Consider the following 18,657-nt stretch of genomic DNA (forward strand, 5'->3'; position numbering starts at 1 on the left):
AATCTGTTCCCCAACCACTAATGCTGAAGAAGCTGAAGTCAATCGGTTCTATGAAGATCTACAAGACCTTCTAGAACTATTATCAGAAAAAGATGTCCTTTTTATCATAGGGGATTGGAATGCAAAAGTAGGTCAAGAGATACAGGCAATTTTCGCCTTGTAGTACAAAATGAAGCAGGGCAAAGGCTAACAGGGTTTTGCCAGGAGAAGACACTGTTCATAGATAACCCTATGGGGGAATAAAATGAGAGCAAAAGCCAGTGGACATCTAAAGAGCACCCCTTTCACCATTGCTTTAACTACCCCAAATTCTTATCACTATGTGACATTTTATTTTATACTTTTTGTATGTTCACTCTGAATCTTCCCCTACAAGAATGTTAATTTGGTGTCTTCTTCAGTACTCTGCATCCAGAGCCTGTAACAGTGCCTGGTACATAACATGGATTTAATAACTGAATGGGGGTGGGGTAGGGAGTCACATCAGAAGGTTCCTTCTTAACCAGAGAAGTAGCAAAAAGAGCATTGGATGTATTGGATGATAGCTGGAATCAGAGTAAAGTTGCTTTGACAGACAGTCCTATCCTGAACACTCCATTAGCTAAAGTGAAGTGAAGTGAAAGTCACTCAGTCGCCTCTGACTCTTTGCGACCCCACCCAGGCCAGAATACTTGGAGTGGGGTAGTCTTTCCCTTCTCCAGGGGATCTTTTCAACCCCAGGATGGAACCCAGGTCTCCTGCATTGCAGATGGATTATTAACCAGCTGAGCCACAAGGGAAGCCCCCATTAGCTAAAACTTTTTTCATACTCTTAAATATTTTTCTATACCAGCGTTGTGGGATCCCCAATCACCTCTTCCGGGCCGAGCGCTGACTTCTCTGTGTTCCCACTGCCCCCTCTGTCCACTCACCCCAAACCATCTCATCCAACCATGACAGGTTTCGTGCAAGCCTTGGCATGCACCCTCTTGCCCCACCAGAGTTGCAAGAAGGTCAAGGCTACAATTCGTTGTTCAGTTTATTCCCTGCCCCTCTGAGAGTGTGGCACACGGTAGGTTCAAATGAAAGAACGCCTTGGGTAGGCCTCGTAAACCAAGGTCCCTTGTCTGGAACAATGTAAAGCAACTTTGCTGCTTGTACTGAAGGTGGTGATACTGAGAAAATGTGGCTGTTGCGGGAGGCTTATAGCAATGTACTTTGTGTTTGCGGACAGCAGGTCAAGAGCCCGGGATGGTCGCTCAAACAGGCGTCTGGAGCCTAGGCCGTCGCTTGCCCCCAGCATCCGCAAAGGCCTATTAATCCTTAATATTCAAATTCCGCCCACTAAACCATCCCCTCAGCGCCCAAGCCGCCTATTTTCCCCAAATGACGGCCGTTGGCAGCCAATCGGCAGCTAGACGGGGCGTCCGCCCCCTTTTCCCTCGCCGGAACGGACACAGAGTCCCGCCAATTGGGGACGCCGCCACCGAGGCCCCGCCCCACCCCGGCCGCCGCACCCAATGGCGCGCCGGCTCGCTCAGGCACCGGGGGCGGGGCGCAGGCGCGCAGGTGCAGCTGCGCGCAAGCCGGCCGGGAGGGCGGGGCGCGACGTCGGCCGTGCGGGGTCTCGGCGTCGGCGGCGCGCGCGCTCCCTCCTCTCGGAGAGAGGGCTGTGGTAAAAGCCGTCCGGAAAATGGCCGCCGCCGCCGCTGCCGCGCCGAGCGGAGGAGGAGGAGGAGGCGAGGAGGAGAGACTGTGAGTGGGACCGCCGCGGCCGCGGGCGGGGACCCTTGCTGGGGGGCGGGGGGTAGGGGCGGGACGTGGCGCGGGAGGGGCCCGCGGGGTCGGGCGACACGGCTGGCGGATGGCGTCCCTCCTCTCTACCCTCCCCCTCCCGCTGGTGACGGCACCCCCCCCCCCCCCCGCGGCCCGTTACCCGCACTTGCGGGTGACCGTCCTCGGCGCGGCCTCCTCAGGCTGTCTTTGCCTGCTTCCCCCCGCCCTCCCGCCTTCCGCGCGCATCCCGGCCCCCCGGCCCTGCGGGCGCCCCTGTCGCCTGGGCTTCGCCTGTCGGGGCTGCGCGCGCGTCGTGCCCTTCGCGGGGCTTCGGGCCCGCGGCACCGTCGCGCGCCCGCGCCCCCGGCCTCTCCCTGGCTCGCGCTTTCCCGTCTCCCTCCCTCGCGCGCCCCCTCTCCCGTTACTCGGCCCCCCCACTGGCGCGCGTGCGCAGTTCGCCTCCCGTCGGGAGAGTGCGCCACAAGGGCTCCTGGGCTGTCGCCCCCATCTCCAGGCTTTGCCTCCCCCTCCTTCTCGCCCATTCCATGACTTTCTGCCCCCCCCCGCCCCCGCCGCGAGCGAGTTCCTTTCGCATCTAGCAGGAACAAGTAGGTGGGAATTATTGTCCACCCACAAAAGGCACTAGACATTGTGTTCTTGGCCCCAGAGCTCATCAGAAAGAGGCGGTGATAGTTGCCATCAGGAGCCTTGGGGAGGGGACGGGGTGTCCGGCAGCACCCGAAGCGCTTCGATGGGAGCGCGCCCCCAGGGCGTTTGGGGGGGCCATGGCCTCAGAATACGAGCGCCCTCCCATCCTCCCCCCCCGCCCGCCCCCCTTCGCCGGCGATCTTCCAGTTACATAAGTGGAGTGGGACTCAGTCTGTGACGGGCTTCCATAGTCCCGGAGCGCGCCCGCCTCAAGATCACCAGTACCAGATGGGGCAAGTTCACCGTATCGCCGGGGTGCCTATCACTTGATCCCTGAAAGTTTATTTTCTTTCTAGTTTGCTTCTGAGTCACCCAGACTGAAACTGAGGTGACTGATTAGTGGCGTGGCAATATTTTTTGTGGTTTTGCACTGAAGACTTAAGGTCATGGTGAAGAGTTTAAAAGATTGCTTTCACAGAGGATACCGTTCATGGCCTTGCTGAGTGTGGATTCCAAGGGGGGGAAGCTGGCTGTGGAATACACCACTGTGGCCGTCGCTTCTACTGTGAGTGTGTTCGGTGAGGATTGGTCACAGCTGAAATGGGCTCCACCACAAAATTGATATTCCTGACTCATGGTCAGGCAGATGTGTGCTTCTCGTTTTTCCAGGAACAGGAACGGGCTGCAGAGCCATTCAGAGTTGTGTCTGTGTTGTGCCGATCAGTGCCCCAAATTGTGAGATGGTAGCCTAGAATTCTGTGGGTGGTTGGTGATCACAGAACCGAACCTACTGGCCTGTGAGGCTGAGTGGCTTAAGAGTTGAGGACTCTGGCAAGTTTTAGACATTTTGTTACATTACGAAAATGAAGCATATTTGGGCCTTGGTAGCAAAAATCATTATTAACAGGCAGTTGCTATCCAGGAGAAATTTGGGTTCCACTGTCAGAATTTTCATCTGCATCTGAACGATTTCAACTAAGAATGCCATTAACCTCTTGGGTCCTTTGAAATATGCTGAATCTTTCTTTTTTTTTTAAATCTGGTTTTTAGTTTTAGGTCTTTTGGGAATTTCCACTAGGGATTTAGGGAAATAGATTTATTTATGGGCTTTGAAGGACTTCTAAATCCTAGTCCTGGAACCTAGGAAACATTTGCTTTCATTTTTTACACGGACGTATCAGAAGCTTAAAGGGCACAGTCAGTTTCAGAGGTGTAGAGTTGATTGAATAAGTTGCCACAGAACACCCATTCGTGGCATGTCAGCGAGGGGGCTGATCACTGAGGTGCATTCCTGTCTGCACACACAGATACACAAGCCTCAACGAAGATTCCAAGGTTTGTACATCTGAGCCTCAGATGTGACCGGCAAGGGCTGTTTTGTTTCACATCATTGGCAGTGTGTTAGCTGCCTCGAGTGCCCCTCCAGTGAGCCATTCCATCATACCCCTATCCCTTTAACCTGCACAGCCTCCAGAATATAGTTTGTCTGCAAAGTACCTGGCGGCATCTGAAGTCATGGTGTCCTAACAGCTTGAGGAAACCCTCTATGGCTTTCTTGCCAGTACACACCGTGCTCTTTTTTTGTTGTTACAAATTTGCCTGGAATGCTTGCAACCTAGAATCCCAGGTCTTTGTTTCACCTGACAGAGCATGATGCAGTCCAACCATACTCTAACTTTTGCGCTGCTTATGTTGGCAGGAGGGTTCGAGTACAGTTTTGCATTTTATTTGCAATTTCCAGCCACAGCCCTTGTTTCCCGGCTGGCCCTGCCTCTTTGTGGCTGAATCTAGTGGGATGGGGAGGCACGCTGTGGAATTTGACAGAAGAATTGGCTAGAGGAGTCCAATATGATGATGTCCCCCTCCTGAATACCCGTTCCCCCATGTGGAGACAGAATGAGAACCTTGCTTCTCGAACGAACCTAGAATAAAGAAGAACCGATGGAAAAGTGTTAGTTCCTTCCTGGAGGGCGGTTTCCACCGTTAATACACCTGCCCGGGGTTATTTACATGATAAATGATGTCTCCTTGAACCTGTGATCTTTTGTAAAGGTGAATATCAGTGAAAATCTTTTAACTGGCTAAGAGCAGTTTGTGGCCAGCCTGCCCGAGTTATCTATGAGAAGAAAATTATAGAAAGGGTTTGACATTTGCAGTTAACTAGTGTTTCAAGCACAGTGGGGGTAAAGCATAGTCCTAGACTGGTGGTTCCAGGGAGTGTGGCAGACACCTGTTTGTTCTCCCCGCCTTTGCTGGTGATATGCACGCAGACCAACCTTGTGTGGCTGAGGTTCGTGAGAACCTTGTTCTCAGTGCTTCTGTACCAGTGCCTTCCAGTCAAACTGTCATTGTCACCACTGTGCCTTTACCTCAATTTGGGTAGGATGGATGTAAATAAGTCTCTTTTCCTTGGACTCACTGACACAAAAGTTGTGCTCTTTTACATTTACCTGGTCTCTTCTGCCTTTCTTTGGCACGGAGCCCCTTCCTATCGAAACCTTGCTTTGTACGCCATTGCTTAAATACTTGGTTCTACCCCTTTGATGGTAGGTATGGTGTTGGGGGGAACTGAGAATGGGAATTCGGGGGCTGGCAGGGCATGGCCACCCCCATATTTAAGGGGAGTTGTGACCATTCTGTTACAGAGTAAAGCCTTGGCCTTTTTCACTTCTTCAAGGTACACTTACGTTGGTTCTGCTGGTGTATGAAATGTCTTGAGCATAGCTATTTTGTTATACTACAGAAGTCTGGACTCTTGGGATCAAGCCTTAGAAAGGCTTCCGTGCATAAGAGCTGGGGGCGCTCTATATACATATATATAGACCTGCAATTCACTGCTTTATTGGGTTTTCACCTAAGTGCTCTCATTTGCTGGCTCTTTATTATTTTTTTTCTCCACGAAATCTTGAGTTATCAGAGATGTTAAACTTTCGGAGCTCGAAGGAACCTTAGTCTACGTCCCTCAGTTTACAAATAAAAATGCAATTTACCAAAAAAAATACAACTGTGAGAAGTTGTGGCTTTTCTAGGGCCTCCCAGCCAGGATGCCAGTTTGATTTTTATTATATAGCTAGGTGAGTAATAGCTCAGCTGGTAAAGAATCCACCTGCAGTGTGGGAGACCGTGGTTCGATCCCTGGGTCAGGAAGATCCCCTGGAGAAGGGATAGGCTACCCATTCCAGTATTCACGGGCTTCCCTGGTGGCTCACATGGTAAAGAATCAGCCCGCAATGTGGGACACCTGGGTTCGATCCCTGGGTTGGGAAGATCCCCTGGAGGAGGGCATGGCAACCCACCCCAGTGTTCTTTACTGGAGAATCTCCATGGACAGAAGAGCCCAGGAGGCTACAGTCCATGGGATTGCAAAGAGTCGGACACGACAGAGCAACTAAGCCCAGCACAACTGAGTTATACTGTGACTTTGACTTCTGGGATTTTAGAGCATTCTATGACTCGACTGTTTAAGGGAATTTTGAGGCCTCACTGCACCTCAATAGATAATTCCAGATACCATCCTGGTAGTTCCAGATCAGCAATAAAAGACTTGGTTGGTGTTGCACTTCTGAGTTTGATTACGAGTAATTGTGTGAATGGTCTCTTTAAGTTGTACACGCTAGGTTTTTTTAGTCTAAAGATAAAAGTGCAACTCTTGGGCCAGCAAGGTATCAGAAATTAGCTAATATGGGGCGGTTGAGGTTTTAACAAGGAAATGATGGTTGTCTTGATGAAAAGTATAGTGGCAGAAGACTTTCTTTGAACATGTGTTCAAAGGCAAAAGAGAAAGTATCATACTGTTAACTCAGTTTGTTGAACATTTTACTGATCTGAGAGACCTAAAAGTGAGTGCTCAAAAACAGTCTTGTGTATATCTGAGGATGGCTTAGGATCTCCCGGGGTACTTGGTTTCTGTTGGTTCCACCTGTTTTTTTTCTCTCCTGGCTAAAGCCTCTTTACGTGATGTCACAGCAGCTTGTTGCAACTTCAGCTGCTTGAAAATGACAGGAGACTTTGCCTCTACATTTCATGTGTTCTTGGGATGACATTTTGATGTTGCGTGTTCTCTGGAACATATCTTCTGTCTCTGGGTATTTCTGTGTGACGTGTTGCACGAAGTACTTACTGGAGATCGCTTCCTAACTGTACGTTTTATACTGTCAAAATGTTCCTCAGAGGTGACAAGACCTGTGATAGTGTCAGTTCTAACACTCAAGAATCTTTCCTTTAGCACTGTGTGTTATCTGGCAGTAAATTTCAGTGTATCCTTTGTTTCTAGCTAGGTAAGCTGGGAAATAGCAAGGTACTTTGTCTGTATGTGTATCTTCAAAATGTCCCAAATAGCCCTGGGAAAAAGGTCGTGCAGCACGATGGGGGCTTTCAACTTACGATTTTCTTTGTTTTAGGCTCCATAAAAATACAGACTCACCAGTTCCTGCTTTGATGTGACATGTGACTCCCCAGAATACATCTTGCTTCTGTAGACCAGCTCCAACAAGATTCCATGGTAGCTGGAATGTTAGGGCTCAGGTAAGTAACCTTCCTTTTTTTTTTTTTAGTATATGTCCTGGTTTGGCCATCTGTTTTTAAAAAAAAAAAAAAGGAATCAAACAAGATCTACTACTCTTGAACCGTTATCAAAGTACCCCAAAGACTAAAGACATAACGGTGCCAAACTGTGCCATATAATAAAAAAAAGTCACTTCCCTGAGCCCTGAAAGGTCAGTTGGGTTAAGGCTTCTTGGTAGCCATGGTATGATCCGGGGGTGGGTGTCAGATTAGAGCTGGAACTGGTGACCTGCCCCTTCAGTTCACCTTCAAGCAGGTCAGCTGAGCGGAGAGCGCTGGGAGCTCTTCACCCGCTGCTCCGGCTCTCACCTAGCGGCCTTCAGCGTGGTGCTCTATTTGCTCTGGTCTCGGGTAAATGACTTCCTGGTCAACATTAGCGAGTGGCGGTGATGCATTTGCAGACACGGGAACCCTCGTGTGGTCCCCTAGAAGGACGACTTCCTGCAAGCTGTGGCCAGACAGCAGAAATAAAGAAAAGAAAGTGAAGTCACTCAGTCGTGTCCGACTCTTTGTGACCCCATGGACTGTAGCCCACCAGGCTCCTCCATCCATGGAATTTTCTAGGCAGGAGGACTGGAGTGGGTGGCCATTACCTTCTCCAGGGGATCTTCCCAGCCCAGGGATCGAACCCAGGTCTCCCGCACTGCGGGCAGATGCTTTACCATCTGAGTCACCAGGGAATTGAGTGTGTGTATGCTGCACACCTCCCACAGGGGCCACAGAGAGCACGCTGAGGCCCTTTGGGCTCTTGAGACTTTAGAGCAGGAGGAAGGCCTTTTGAGAAGCTGGGAAGCTAGGCCCTCTGAGTCTGCTGTGCAGGGGTCCTGTCACCTGTGTGTCAGGTGTTTGGGCACCACCTCCTGGCCTTTGTATTTGGTCACATCGAACAATTCCTTCATTTCTAAACCGGCAGGCTCAGTATCTTAAGCTTTTTTGGAGGCCACATCCACATTTGATGTTTTGACATCTGGATTGCAAACATCCCGTGTGGTAAGACTGAACACGCTAATTTGATTTCTCCATTTCTTCTCCAAAGAAAAACACGTGACTTTACACATATGCGGTTCTTGGGATTCCAGCTGACCCCCTCAAGTTGTGAGCTTAGTTGTCTCTCTCTAGCGACTTGTGATGCTTCAGTCTGAAGCTGTGTGGACATCCGTCTTGGCCCATTTCGGGGCTGGGAGAGGGGCAGAGAGTTTGGGTGGAGGAGCAGAAAAGGTGTAGACAGAAGTGAAGAGCATCACGCTGCCTCCAAGTCGCAAATTTGGTTCTGCTTGTGATCCTGTGACTTAAATTGTCATTCCCATTTACCACTGCGGGGTGTGCTCTGGGCCCTGCTGACAGGACGTTCTTTGTACACCACGTATTTATGCTGGTGGGAGTCGTTTGGCTGCCGCTTTGTGCATTGTCTCAGAAACTGTGTGGACGAAATGTAATACAGGCAGTGAATGGGTTTCTTCTGATAGATATTAGGCCTGAAGGGGTGATTGATGTTTTTAATAGTCTTTTTCTCCGATTGCAAATGGATTTCATAACACAGATGGTGGCGACTCTGTACAGTTTCTTCTAAACAATGTAGAAAGGAAGAGATGTTTTTAAAAAATAACTCTTATTACTTATGAATGGGAGAGACACAGCCGTTTGAGCTTCAAGGGACTTTGAAGTGAGTGTGAGTGTGAAAGGCGCTCAGTCGTGTCCGACTCTTTGTGACCCCATGGAGCATACAGTCCATGGAATTCTCCAGGCCAGAATACTGGAGTGGGTAGCCTATCCCTTCTGCGGATCTTCCAGGAATCGAACCAGGGTCTCCTGCATTGCAGGCAGATTCTTTACCAACTGAGCTATCAGGGAGCTTTGAAGGGAATTCTCAAAGGACAGAACCTGTCTTTAATAGATAAGTACTTGATCTCTTACTACTTTTCCTTTTTAAGAAATTATAAAAAATAATACATGCTTTTTTTTAAAAAAGAAAAGTCAAACTATTTTAAAGTATATCAATAAAAAAGCAAATGCTCCCAGTACTCTCCGCACCCACTACCCAAAGTAACCGCTGTTAATAGCGTAATGTAGATCCTTCTGATTCTTCTTCCCAGGCTCTGCAAATATGTTCTGTTTGTATTTTTGACAAAATAAGGATCACATGGTACATATTCTACATCTATCAATGTGATACGTTTCTCTTCCTCATTTCTGTTAAATGGAAGCATAGTTTGGTGCCAATTTACTGTCATGAAGTGTTCCCCTTTTTGGTTTTCTTGATGGTTCACTATTAAAGATGCTATTGGATTGAATGTCCTCAGGTGCCAGTCCTTATGAAGAATGGCTGCCTAGACTTGAAGTTGCTGGTGGGAACTTAACCACACCGCCTTCCAAAATGTCTATCCCATTTCCCGTGACAGTCTTAGCAAGTGCCACTTCCCTTATTTCCCATACCCTCCCAGAATTGGATGTCCTTTTTAAATATGTGTTTCTTGGGTTATTACTAGGGTTGAACGTCAGTGGTCACTGGCCATTTGTATTTGGTTTTTGTGAATTGCCTGTTCATGTCCTGCATTTATTCTCCCATCAGGGTATTTCTTTTTAAGTCAGTTTATAAGAACTATTAATATATTAAGGATATTAAATCTCTGTCATCATGCAGAGATTTTTCTTTGTTATGTGACATGACAATAATCATCTAGATTTTCTTTCTTCCTAAAAAACTTGATGATGTGCTATATTCGTACATACATATTTGATATATGCAAAAGATTCGTATAGGTAAGTTGTCTTATGTTTTTTGTATGGTATTTGGGATACTTGTTTCGGTATTTAACTTCGGGACGGGATGAGGTCTCGAGTCCCGCTAGCCAGTATGTCATAGCCATTTGTTGAGCTATCTGGTCTTCACCTTTATTGTATGCCAACTTCAAGTGAATAGAGCATCTTTTACTTCTTTCTGAAGTTTTTTCTTTGTGAGGCTCTTGAGGTCAAGCCCGTCCACAGATAATGGTTTATGCATTCATCCAACAAATATTTTCGCTCCTGCTTTGAGCCAGGGATGGTGCTGGGCCCTGCATGTGCTGCCTTCTTCACTGGCCGTGGGGTGCTGGGGAAGGTGACAGAGGTCGTGATGCCAGCTGCATGGCTCCCTTGCCCATTCCGAAAGACTTGAGAAAATAGCAGATCTTCACAAAAGTAGGTTTTAGGTAAACTAGGAGGACTTCAGAGGGTGTATATATGCATGTGTGTGTTTTAAATTCTGACACGGAAGTCGGAGCCATAGGGTAGACTGCAACATAAGCATAGTTTGTTTTCTAACTCGGATAATTGCGGGCTGATTTGTGTCTTGATTTATGATGAGGGCTTTTTGCCGTTAAAATAGTTTTATATTCAACTGCCTTGGTTGTGATGGAGTAAAAGTTGTGCTCTGATAAAAATGGTAATTTTCTTCTATGATGATTTTGAAGCTTTCTGTAATAGCTGATAAAAATAAAGACAGGGTTTTGGTGAATGTGATCTTTGGGGAACAAGTGTAATTTTTTGCGGCTGGCATCATTTAAATCTAATAAGTACCCTCAAAACTGAAGTGGAGTCCTAATTTCTTTTTGACTTAAAGAAATGACATAAGTGACATGTGATTAAAGAAAAGGCTTCTTGTGTAAGGCTGAGGTTTTTTAATGATTATTTTAAATACATATATAACAGTACAGCATTAAAAAGGTGGTATAAAAAGTTACATGGTATAAGATCTCTTTGCCATCCTGTCCCCAGACATCCCTTTCTCCCTGAAGGCAACCATCATTACCAGTTTCTTATTAATCTGTGAGTGTGCATGTGTAATTTTGAAATTGTGAAATGTTCATAACAGAAAATTTTCTGTTTTAACTATTCAATGTGCAGTTTAGTGACATTGAGTACATTCTCTTTGCTGTGTGGCCATCACCACCATGTATCTCCAGAGCCCTTTTATCTTGCAAAACTGAAATGATACCCGTTAAATGAGAACTCCCCACTCCTCCCCCTCCCTCAGTCCCTGGCAATTGCTCATCTACTTTGTCTTCTATGAAATGGACTATTCTAGATACCTCATATTATTATTTATTTTTATATGTGTGTTTATGTATATATTTTGTGCAAGTGGTTTTTTACCAAATAGTAAAACTGCACATTTGCACAGTTTGCTCTTTTTAGTTAATGTATTTTGATGCGTGTGTGATATCAATTTCTGTAGAGACATGTCACTCATTTTAAGGGTTGGTGTAGTAGTCCATTATGGATACATCATAATTTCTTAACTGATTTTCTCTTGATGGATATTTATGTTTCCAGTGTTTTTTATTTCATTAATGTTGTAGTGAATAGTCTTTTATATAATACCATTTTTCACAGTCAAGTTCTGTAGGAGAAATTCATAGAGCTGGAACTTGCTGGGTCAAAGGATATATGCATTTTAACTTTTGATAGGTAATGCTAAATCAAGGCTGGCCTTCCAATTGCGTGGTTTTAGAGGGGGAAAAAAACTACATTTGAGTAGATAAGCACAAATTTGTAGAGATTAGAGAGCTGTTTATTCGGGTAGGAAGAAATCATTTTCAGCAGTTAGCATGAGAAAGCAAAACTTCAGACGCTTCCATTTCACGACCTAGTGTGAACAGAGGAACTGAGACGGGACCCTTTATTTGGCAAGGAGAACGTCAGCCTGTTCTCATTTGTGGATCATGAAGAAAATGGAGTGTTTTTATTTTGGTACGTTCTAACTTGCAGCGGCTCCTTGGGACTCAGGGTTGAAGAGCGCCACAGCTGCTCAACATTCTCTCTCATTTGTGTTGTGATGTCATAAGGAGTACCCTGAAAGTATTCAGGACCATATTGCTGTCACCTCATTTCTCGTTGACTGTGGTACTCTTTCTATTGCAGTCCTTTTTTCACTTACCCTGGACTATTTGAGCATCTTTTATTTGTCAGTTCCTGCCCTAGATGCTAGGGACTGTTCATACAGTCAGTGATTTTCTGGTCTAAAAGACAACAGGCCAATACGCCTTTATTTTACAATGGGCTAAAGGCGACAGTGGCCACTTAGAGTGCACGGAAACATTAGACAGATCCCACCTGGTATCCTGGGTAGCGTCAGGGAAGAGACTTCTTTGAAAAATGACTCCCCCCCCAGGACCTGAATGATAAGGCACCTTTAGATTCCAGGAGGAGGCACATGCAGAGGAGAGGGCTGTCTGGAGGCTCAGACGGGAGAGAACTTGGAGAGTTCACGGTGAGAGGATGGGGCGGCAGGGGTCTCAGAGCAGCTGCGCTGGCAGGGATGCTGGTGGCAGAGCAGACCCAGCTGGCCCGGCTGTGCCAAATAGGCTCAGGCTTCCTTCCAGTGGCCTCACTCTGAGAGGGTCCCGAGCCCCGGGAAATGGTGGCAGGCACTCCGGCCACCTGGCCTGTCCCCCCAACCCTGGGCTCTGGAAGCCATCTGCCCATCAGACCCCAGGGGCTCCCGCTCCATGTCTCCCCCTCAAACCTTCCTTTCCTCCCTGATCCTGGAGACTGAGAGGCTGTCCATCCCCCAAAGGCAATGGGGTTACTCCCCAGCCAGGCTCCGTGCTGTGTTCCACGGGCCAATTTATAACCTTTGAAGTACTTTGCGAATTCCCAGGACAGTGCCCTACCGCAGGTGACATTCTGCAGCTTGTGCTTTTTAAGTGCTCCTTGGCTTTTGAGCCTGGGCCGTGTTGCTGTGTGCAGCCCTTCATTCATTTAACTTGTCTCCTTGTGCTGTGGAAACATCTTTACAACCGAAGTCCCACCAGAGCCCTGAGGGAGAATGGAATTGTCGAAAAACAGGGATTGACATCTGGTTTATGTTTACATCCTTCGGCTCTATTAACTGAGAAGATATTTTTATTTCGGTGTTTGTGAAAACTTTCCACAAAAAAAGGCATCCATTTTCTAGACTTATTAATAGAGCAGTCCGAAGGTTTTATTTTTAGTTTTGAAAGAAATCAAAGCAGGCTTCTGAGATAGGCACATTTTACCTCATTCCCATCTCCTTTTCACGTTTTGCTGCTAAGACACCAACTTCAGTGCTTTTCAGCAGGAGCTGACTGTCTTCATGTAGATTATTTTTGAAAAATGTAAGCACTTGGGTTTTTCTGGGGTTTCTTCTGGTACTTTTGACATTTCTTTGAAAAGTATTTTAAATCTGTATATACATTTTTAGTAATTTGTTTTTAAAATACAAATTTCCATGTTTCTGGGTTTTCTGTTTTTGTAAACAGCAGAAGGTATTAGTCCATATTAAGTACTAATTTGCTCTAATATTTTCAGCTGTTTTTGGAATTACACTTGGCAAAAAAAAGGAGACAAATGTCTGCAGTTGTGACAGTTTGTCTTTTTGTTCCTTTTAACTCCAGAATAAATAATTCTAGTGAATTTTTTTCTAGGCTTGTAAGAACACAGGAATGATTCAAGTCATTGTAATAAATAGTTAGGCAAAATTGAAAGTCTTTTTTTCAGTGGCATGACCCTGTAAGAAACTGTTAATATAGCCTGTGAGCAACTGTGTAAAATTTCTTAACCACTCTTCCAGATTGTTTAAGACAAAAGAAAATGAACAGCCAAACAAAAATAGTGTTCATTATGCTCTTTATTTTTAATTACATAAGTAAAGCATCATTCTAGGAAATTTAGAAAATGCATGTGGAAATTACTCTGGAAATTCCAGCATGCAGAGAAAATTGCTGTTACAGTTTGGTGTGTATCTTTCTAGACTGAGGGTTCTGGCTCAAGTTTGAGAAGTCAGGGGTTCTGTAACCTTGGATGGGAGAAACACTTGGCCTTTATTTTTACTAATCTCTCACTAAAAATTTAATAACAGATATAGGCAGCAGACCATGGTAGTGTTAGGAGTACCTGTACTTGTGTCACCAATAGAGATCAAAGATGCTTTCATATTGTATTCCATGCAGTTACGGAGATTTTGAAATATTGCTCGTGTTCATCACAACTCAAACTTAGTTGTCAGACTCACCTCCAGATCTGGCTATTTAGTGGTTTACTAAAGAGGCACATATTACTCTAATACCAATTCTTGAAGTAAGTTGTTAATCAATTTCTATGTATTTTATTTTATGCATTTGAAAACGTCCTTCTGAGGAGTGGTTCAGAGGGCCAAAGTCCATTATGCCATGCAACTCCAGATAAAAGAACGGCCAACATTTGAGTGGTCGCTATGTCGGGGAAAGAGATCAGGAAAGCCCTAAAACACAGGTGCAATAAAGAGAGACAGAATGACATGAAAAGTGAGTTTAAGTTACTATATCAAATATTTTTTATGAACACATTAATATTTTCCAGATCCTGTGCAAAGTGTACTGCGACTACAACTGGCAAATAATAACCTAAAGATTACCTTTGCTATTGGCAATTTAAATATCCTTCTAGAGTCTTCTTTACACACCTGTGTATACGTGTCTATGTTTTACTTATTGAATATTTATTTGTTTTTTAGCCGCACTGGGTTTCAGTTGTGGCACATGGGATGTTCACTCCTCGTAGTAGCACGCAGGATCTTTAGTTGTAGCCTGCACGGTGGATCTAGTGCCCTGACCAAGGATCGAAATCTGGCCCCTTGCATTGGGAGCATGGAATCTTAGCCACTGGACCACCAGAGAAATTCCTACATGTTGATTGAGATAAATGGGATCATATAGTATGTACTGTTGTAACTTGCCTTCTTTCCACATTGATAATGCCATAGATATCTTTTCATGTCAGTAAAAATACGTATCATTACCTTTCTCTAAAATGAAAATAACTTGTGTTTTCTAATTATAAAAGTAATAACTGTCTTGTGGGGGAAAATGTTTTTTAGAAAATTTGGGAAGAGGAAATGGAAAGATTGTCCATAAAACTGCCATCTACACATAGATAATGTTTTTATGCCATCATTTTTATTTTTTATTTATTTATTTTTTAAATTAGGGCTGTTTCCATTATTTCTGTGCTTTCATTTCTGTGTGTGGCTGTGTGCTGACCATTCTACTCTGTGCCTGTGTCTCTAGCTTGCATCTCTAACCTCATTTATTTTTGCTTTTCTTAATTACTTTATTTTAATTGGAGGATAATTACTTTACAATATTGTGATGGTTTTTGGCATCTCTAACCTCTTGAGCCCCGCATTGGATGGCCTCTTCAGTCTTTCCCCTGGAGTTTCTCCTAGCCATCTCAAACTTAACGAGTCCCAAACAGAACTCTTGCTTTTTTCCCTCCTTCAACTCTGCTTCGGACACAACTGAGTGACTGAACACCAACAACAATGGATCTGCTTCTCTTCCTAGTTTTTGTTTCATTAAATGTCATCAGCATCCACCCAGTTACCAGTCTAAAATTCTAGATGTCCTCGATTCTCACCTTCCTCTAATCCACCAGCAAGTACTGTGGGCCTCCACATTCAAAATGTACCCCAGAACCAACCACTTCTCACCACCTACACTAAGACCTCAGTCCCCACCACAAGTCACTTCTCAGACAGATGCTCTAAGAGTTCAGGTCACATGTTGAGCAGCTTTCTCACCCACACTTGGAAACAGCTACATACTTCATAGGCCTATTTTTTTTTACAGTGGTACTTAATTCTAAGTGATTAAATGTTTCCACATGCAAGTACTGGGTTCCTTGCTGCTCTGTGTTGAAGGATCTGCAGTTCATCAGGCTGTCATCCAGCCATTCATCCCATGATGGAGTTAGGTATCTACGGTACCTGGGGCAGTGTGGTAGGCAGGCTGTAGGGTGACCAACACAGAGTGGCATCTTTTTTGCATGGAGCTCAAGTGTGACTGGAGAGACAGACTTTAAATAATTCCTGAGTGATTATGTAATTACAATGGGTTCAGTGTTCTAAAGGAGGAGTTGGAAGAGGGTTCACTGTGATCATGTATAATGGAGGAATAGCCCAGCCTTGGGAGGGATATGGAGGCCCACCTGAAGGAGGCAGTGCTGAAGTGAGGGACCAAGGGGGCAAAGCCCAGAGTGGAGGAGGGCTTTCCAGGTGGAGAAGAGTACCTGTGAAAGCCGAGTCTGGCCAGAGCTTCATCAACTGAGATACTTAAGCAGGCTGCGGCAGAGCAGGGGTTAGGGGCTGAGATGCAGGCTGAGAGGCTGACACAGTGGGTGCAGGATTTTTGATGTTAATGTCATAATAGTAGGAAGCTATCGAAGGGTTAGGTTGTTTGGATTTTGATTTTATAATCAAAAGTATTATAGCCACTTGATAACAGCATAACCTCGAGGTTATAGTGAAAACAACAGTCTAGCCCTCTCCTTTCCTGTTCCATGACCCAGAGATGTGATGCCAGCTTTTCATGGTGTCTCCTTTGAGTTTCTTTGGTTCCTGTCAAAACTAAATTGTATGTTTGTGCATCTTTCTTTTTTTATGCATCTTTCTTGGTTTGACAGTGTTGGGGAGTTATAAAAGAAGACAGCTTACATCACCTCCCTTGTTGGCATTCATATTCACAACAGTGGTTCTTGTTCCATCACCTTTAGTCCATAAAACACTTCCCCTCTATGGAAGGGGATATAATAACCCTGGATCAGTATAAATATTAAATGTTTGCTTTTGATAACTAAATTCCAGAGTAAGGAGCTGGTGTAACGATCACCTAAAATGGTGGCAAAATATTTGCTGTTGTATTTTCTGTTCTCTTTCATGTCAATATAGACTCATGGAATTTTACTTATTAAATGTTCTACTCTGCAGCCAAAGTCACTATTCTTTCTTGATCAAATTATTCCAAATGTGGCCAATGAGATTCCCTTTATGCTGGCACCTGTGTCATCTTGGACATACCAAGATGTCATACCCTTATTAATTAGTCTTTGAGTGATTCTTTTCTTTCTGGGATAAGACATTCCATCCCAGTGTGTGCTTTTCCTACCCCAGAACTGGTTCCAGGAGTTCTGGATCCTTTTAGTGGGAAATGGTATTTAGAATCCAAGATTTTGGTGTTAGATGTGCACACTCTTACTGGGGTGCCATTGTATCTATGATCTTTCAGTGGACAAAGCTAGAAAACGTACTGAAAAGCTTTCTTACCTCACAAATACATAACGATATCTACAATGGAAATTAACATTAGAGGGTTTGTCATTAAATTAACATTAGTGGGTTTGTCTTCAACTTTATTTTACCCTTGTATATCGTTTTCTTACACAAAAAAGTTCATTCCTAATTAACATTAAAGGTTACTTACTTTATCTTGTAATATACATAAAATAATTATCAAATTATAATATCATTAGTACTGCGAAAATAATAATTATGAATGAAGTTTCAGATTTCTTCTTATCCTTAGGCTATATCTCACCAGGGACGTAAAATCAAGATTATTGTGTTCAAAAACCACCTGGAGGATTTGCTTCTAGTAGTAGTGAGGTAGCTCATTTTGGACTACCTCCCACCTCCTTGCAGATAACAGCTAACAACTTAAGACAAAAATAAAAAACCAGTTGTTTTAAGGCACTAGAGAGAGACTGAAAACAGGCAGAAACTAGAGGGAAGTCGATACTTGGAAGAAGGAAACTGCATTAGACGAAAAGCAGCTATTTACCCACAGACAGCCCTCCTCAGTGCTGCTGCAGGGAAACAGAGATTTTGATAGAGACCTAGACTCGAGGGTTAAGGAATAAGAGGAATGAAGGCAGAAATTCTGGAAAGCAGATTAGCCACAGGCAGTGGGGAAGGTAGGCAAATTCTTCATAGAAACTCTACTAAACTCCAGCTAAGGCAGAAGGAATGAATAGAGATTTCAACTGCTGCTCACCACAGGGAAGACTGAAGATCTCTTCAAGAAAATTAGAGCTACCAAGGGAACATTTCATGCAGAGATGGGCACAATAAAAGACAAACGGTATGGACTGAACAGAAGCAGAAGATACTATGAAGAGGTGGCAAGAATACACAGAAGGACTACACAAAAAAGATCTTCATAACCCAGATAACCAAGATGGTGTGATCACTCACCTAGAACCAGACATCCTAGAGTCTGAAGTCAAGTGGGCCTTAGGAGGCATCAATAAGAACAAAGCTGGTGGAGGTGATGGAATTCCAGCTGAGCTATTTCAAGTCCTAAAAGATGATGCTGTGAAAGTGCTGCGCTCAATATGCCAGCAAATTTGGAACACTCAGCAGTGGCCTCGGGGCTGGGAAAGGTCAGTTTTCATTCCAATCCCAAAGAAAGGCAATGCCAAAGAATGTTCAGACTACTGCAGAGTTGCACTCATCTCACACACTAGCAAAGTAATGATCGAAATTCTCCAAGCTAGGCTTCAACAGTTTGTGAATTGAGAACTTCCAGATGTTCAAGCTGGATTTAGAAAAGGCAGAGGAACCAAAGATCAAATTGCAAACATCCATTGGATCATAGAAAAAGCAAGAGAATTCAAGAAGAACATGTACTTCTGCTTCATTGACTGCACTAAAGCTTTTCACTGTGTGGATCACAACAAACTGTGGAGAATTCTTAAAGAGATGGGACTACCAGACCACCTTACTTGCCTCCTGAAAAATCTGTATGCAGGTCAAGAAGCAACAGTTAGAACTGGACATGGAACAATGGACTGGTTCCAAATTGGGAAAAGAGGCTGTGTATTGTCACCCTGCTTATTTAACTTATATGCAGAGTACATCATGAGAAATGCCAGGCTGGA

The 18,657-nt window shown here is 44.7% G+C and overlaps 1 protein-coding gene across 2 annotated transcripts in view; it reads left to right on the forward strand.

Moving 5' to 3' along the window:
* The first annotated feature begins 1,598 nt into the window (after nucleotides 1-1,598).
* The window catches only part of MECP2 (methyl-CpG binding protein 2), a 59,837-nt gene continuing 42,778 nt past the window's right edge, over nucleotides 1,599-18,657 (forward strand). The window contains exons 1-2 of one of the 2 annotated variants that reach the window (XR_009692051.1): nucleotides 1,599-1,734; nucleotides 6,804-6,927. Coding sequence is in view for 1 of the 2 variants with exons in the window: in XM_061137378.1 (XP_060993361.1) it covers nucleotides 1,673-1,734 (62 nt within the window). In the remaining variant the exon portion in view is untranslated. The remainder of the gene's footprint in view (nucleotides 1,735-6,803; nucleotides 6,928-18,657) is intronic. The other variant, XM_061137378.1, reaches the window with a different exon arrangement.

The sequence above is a fragment of the Dama dama genome, chromosome X, assembly GCF_033118175.1.
Source record: "Dama dama isolate Ldn47 chromosome X, ASM3311817v1, whole genome shotgun sequence".
Classification (NCBI taxonomy): Eukaryota; Metazoa; Chordata; class Mammalia; order Artiodactyla; family Cervidae; genus Dama; species Dama dama.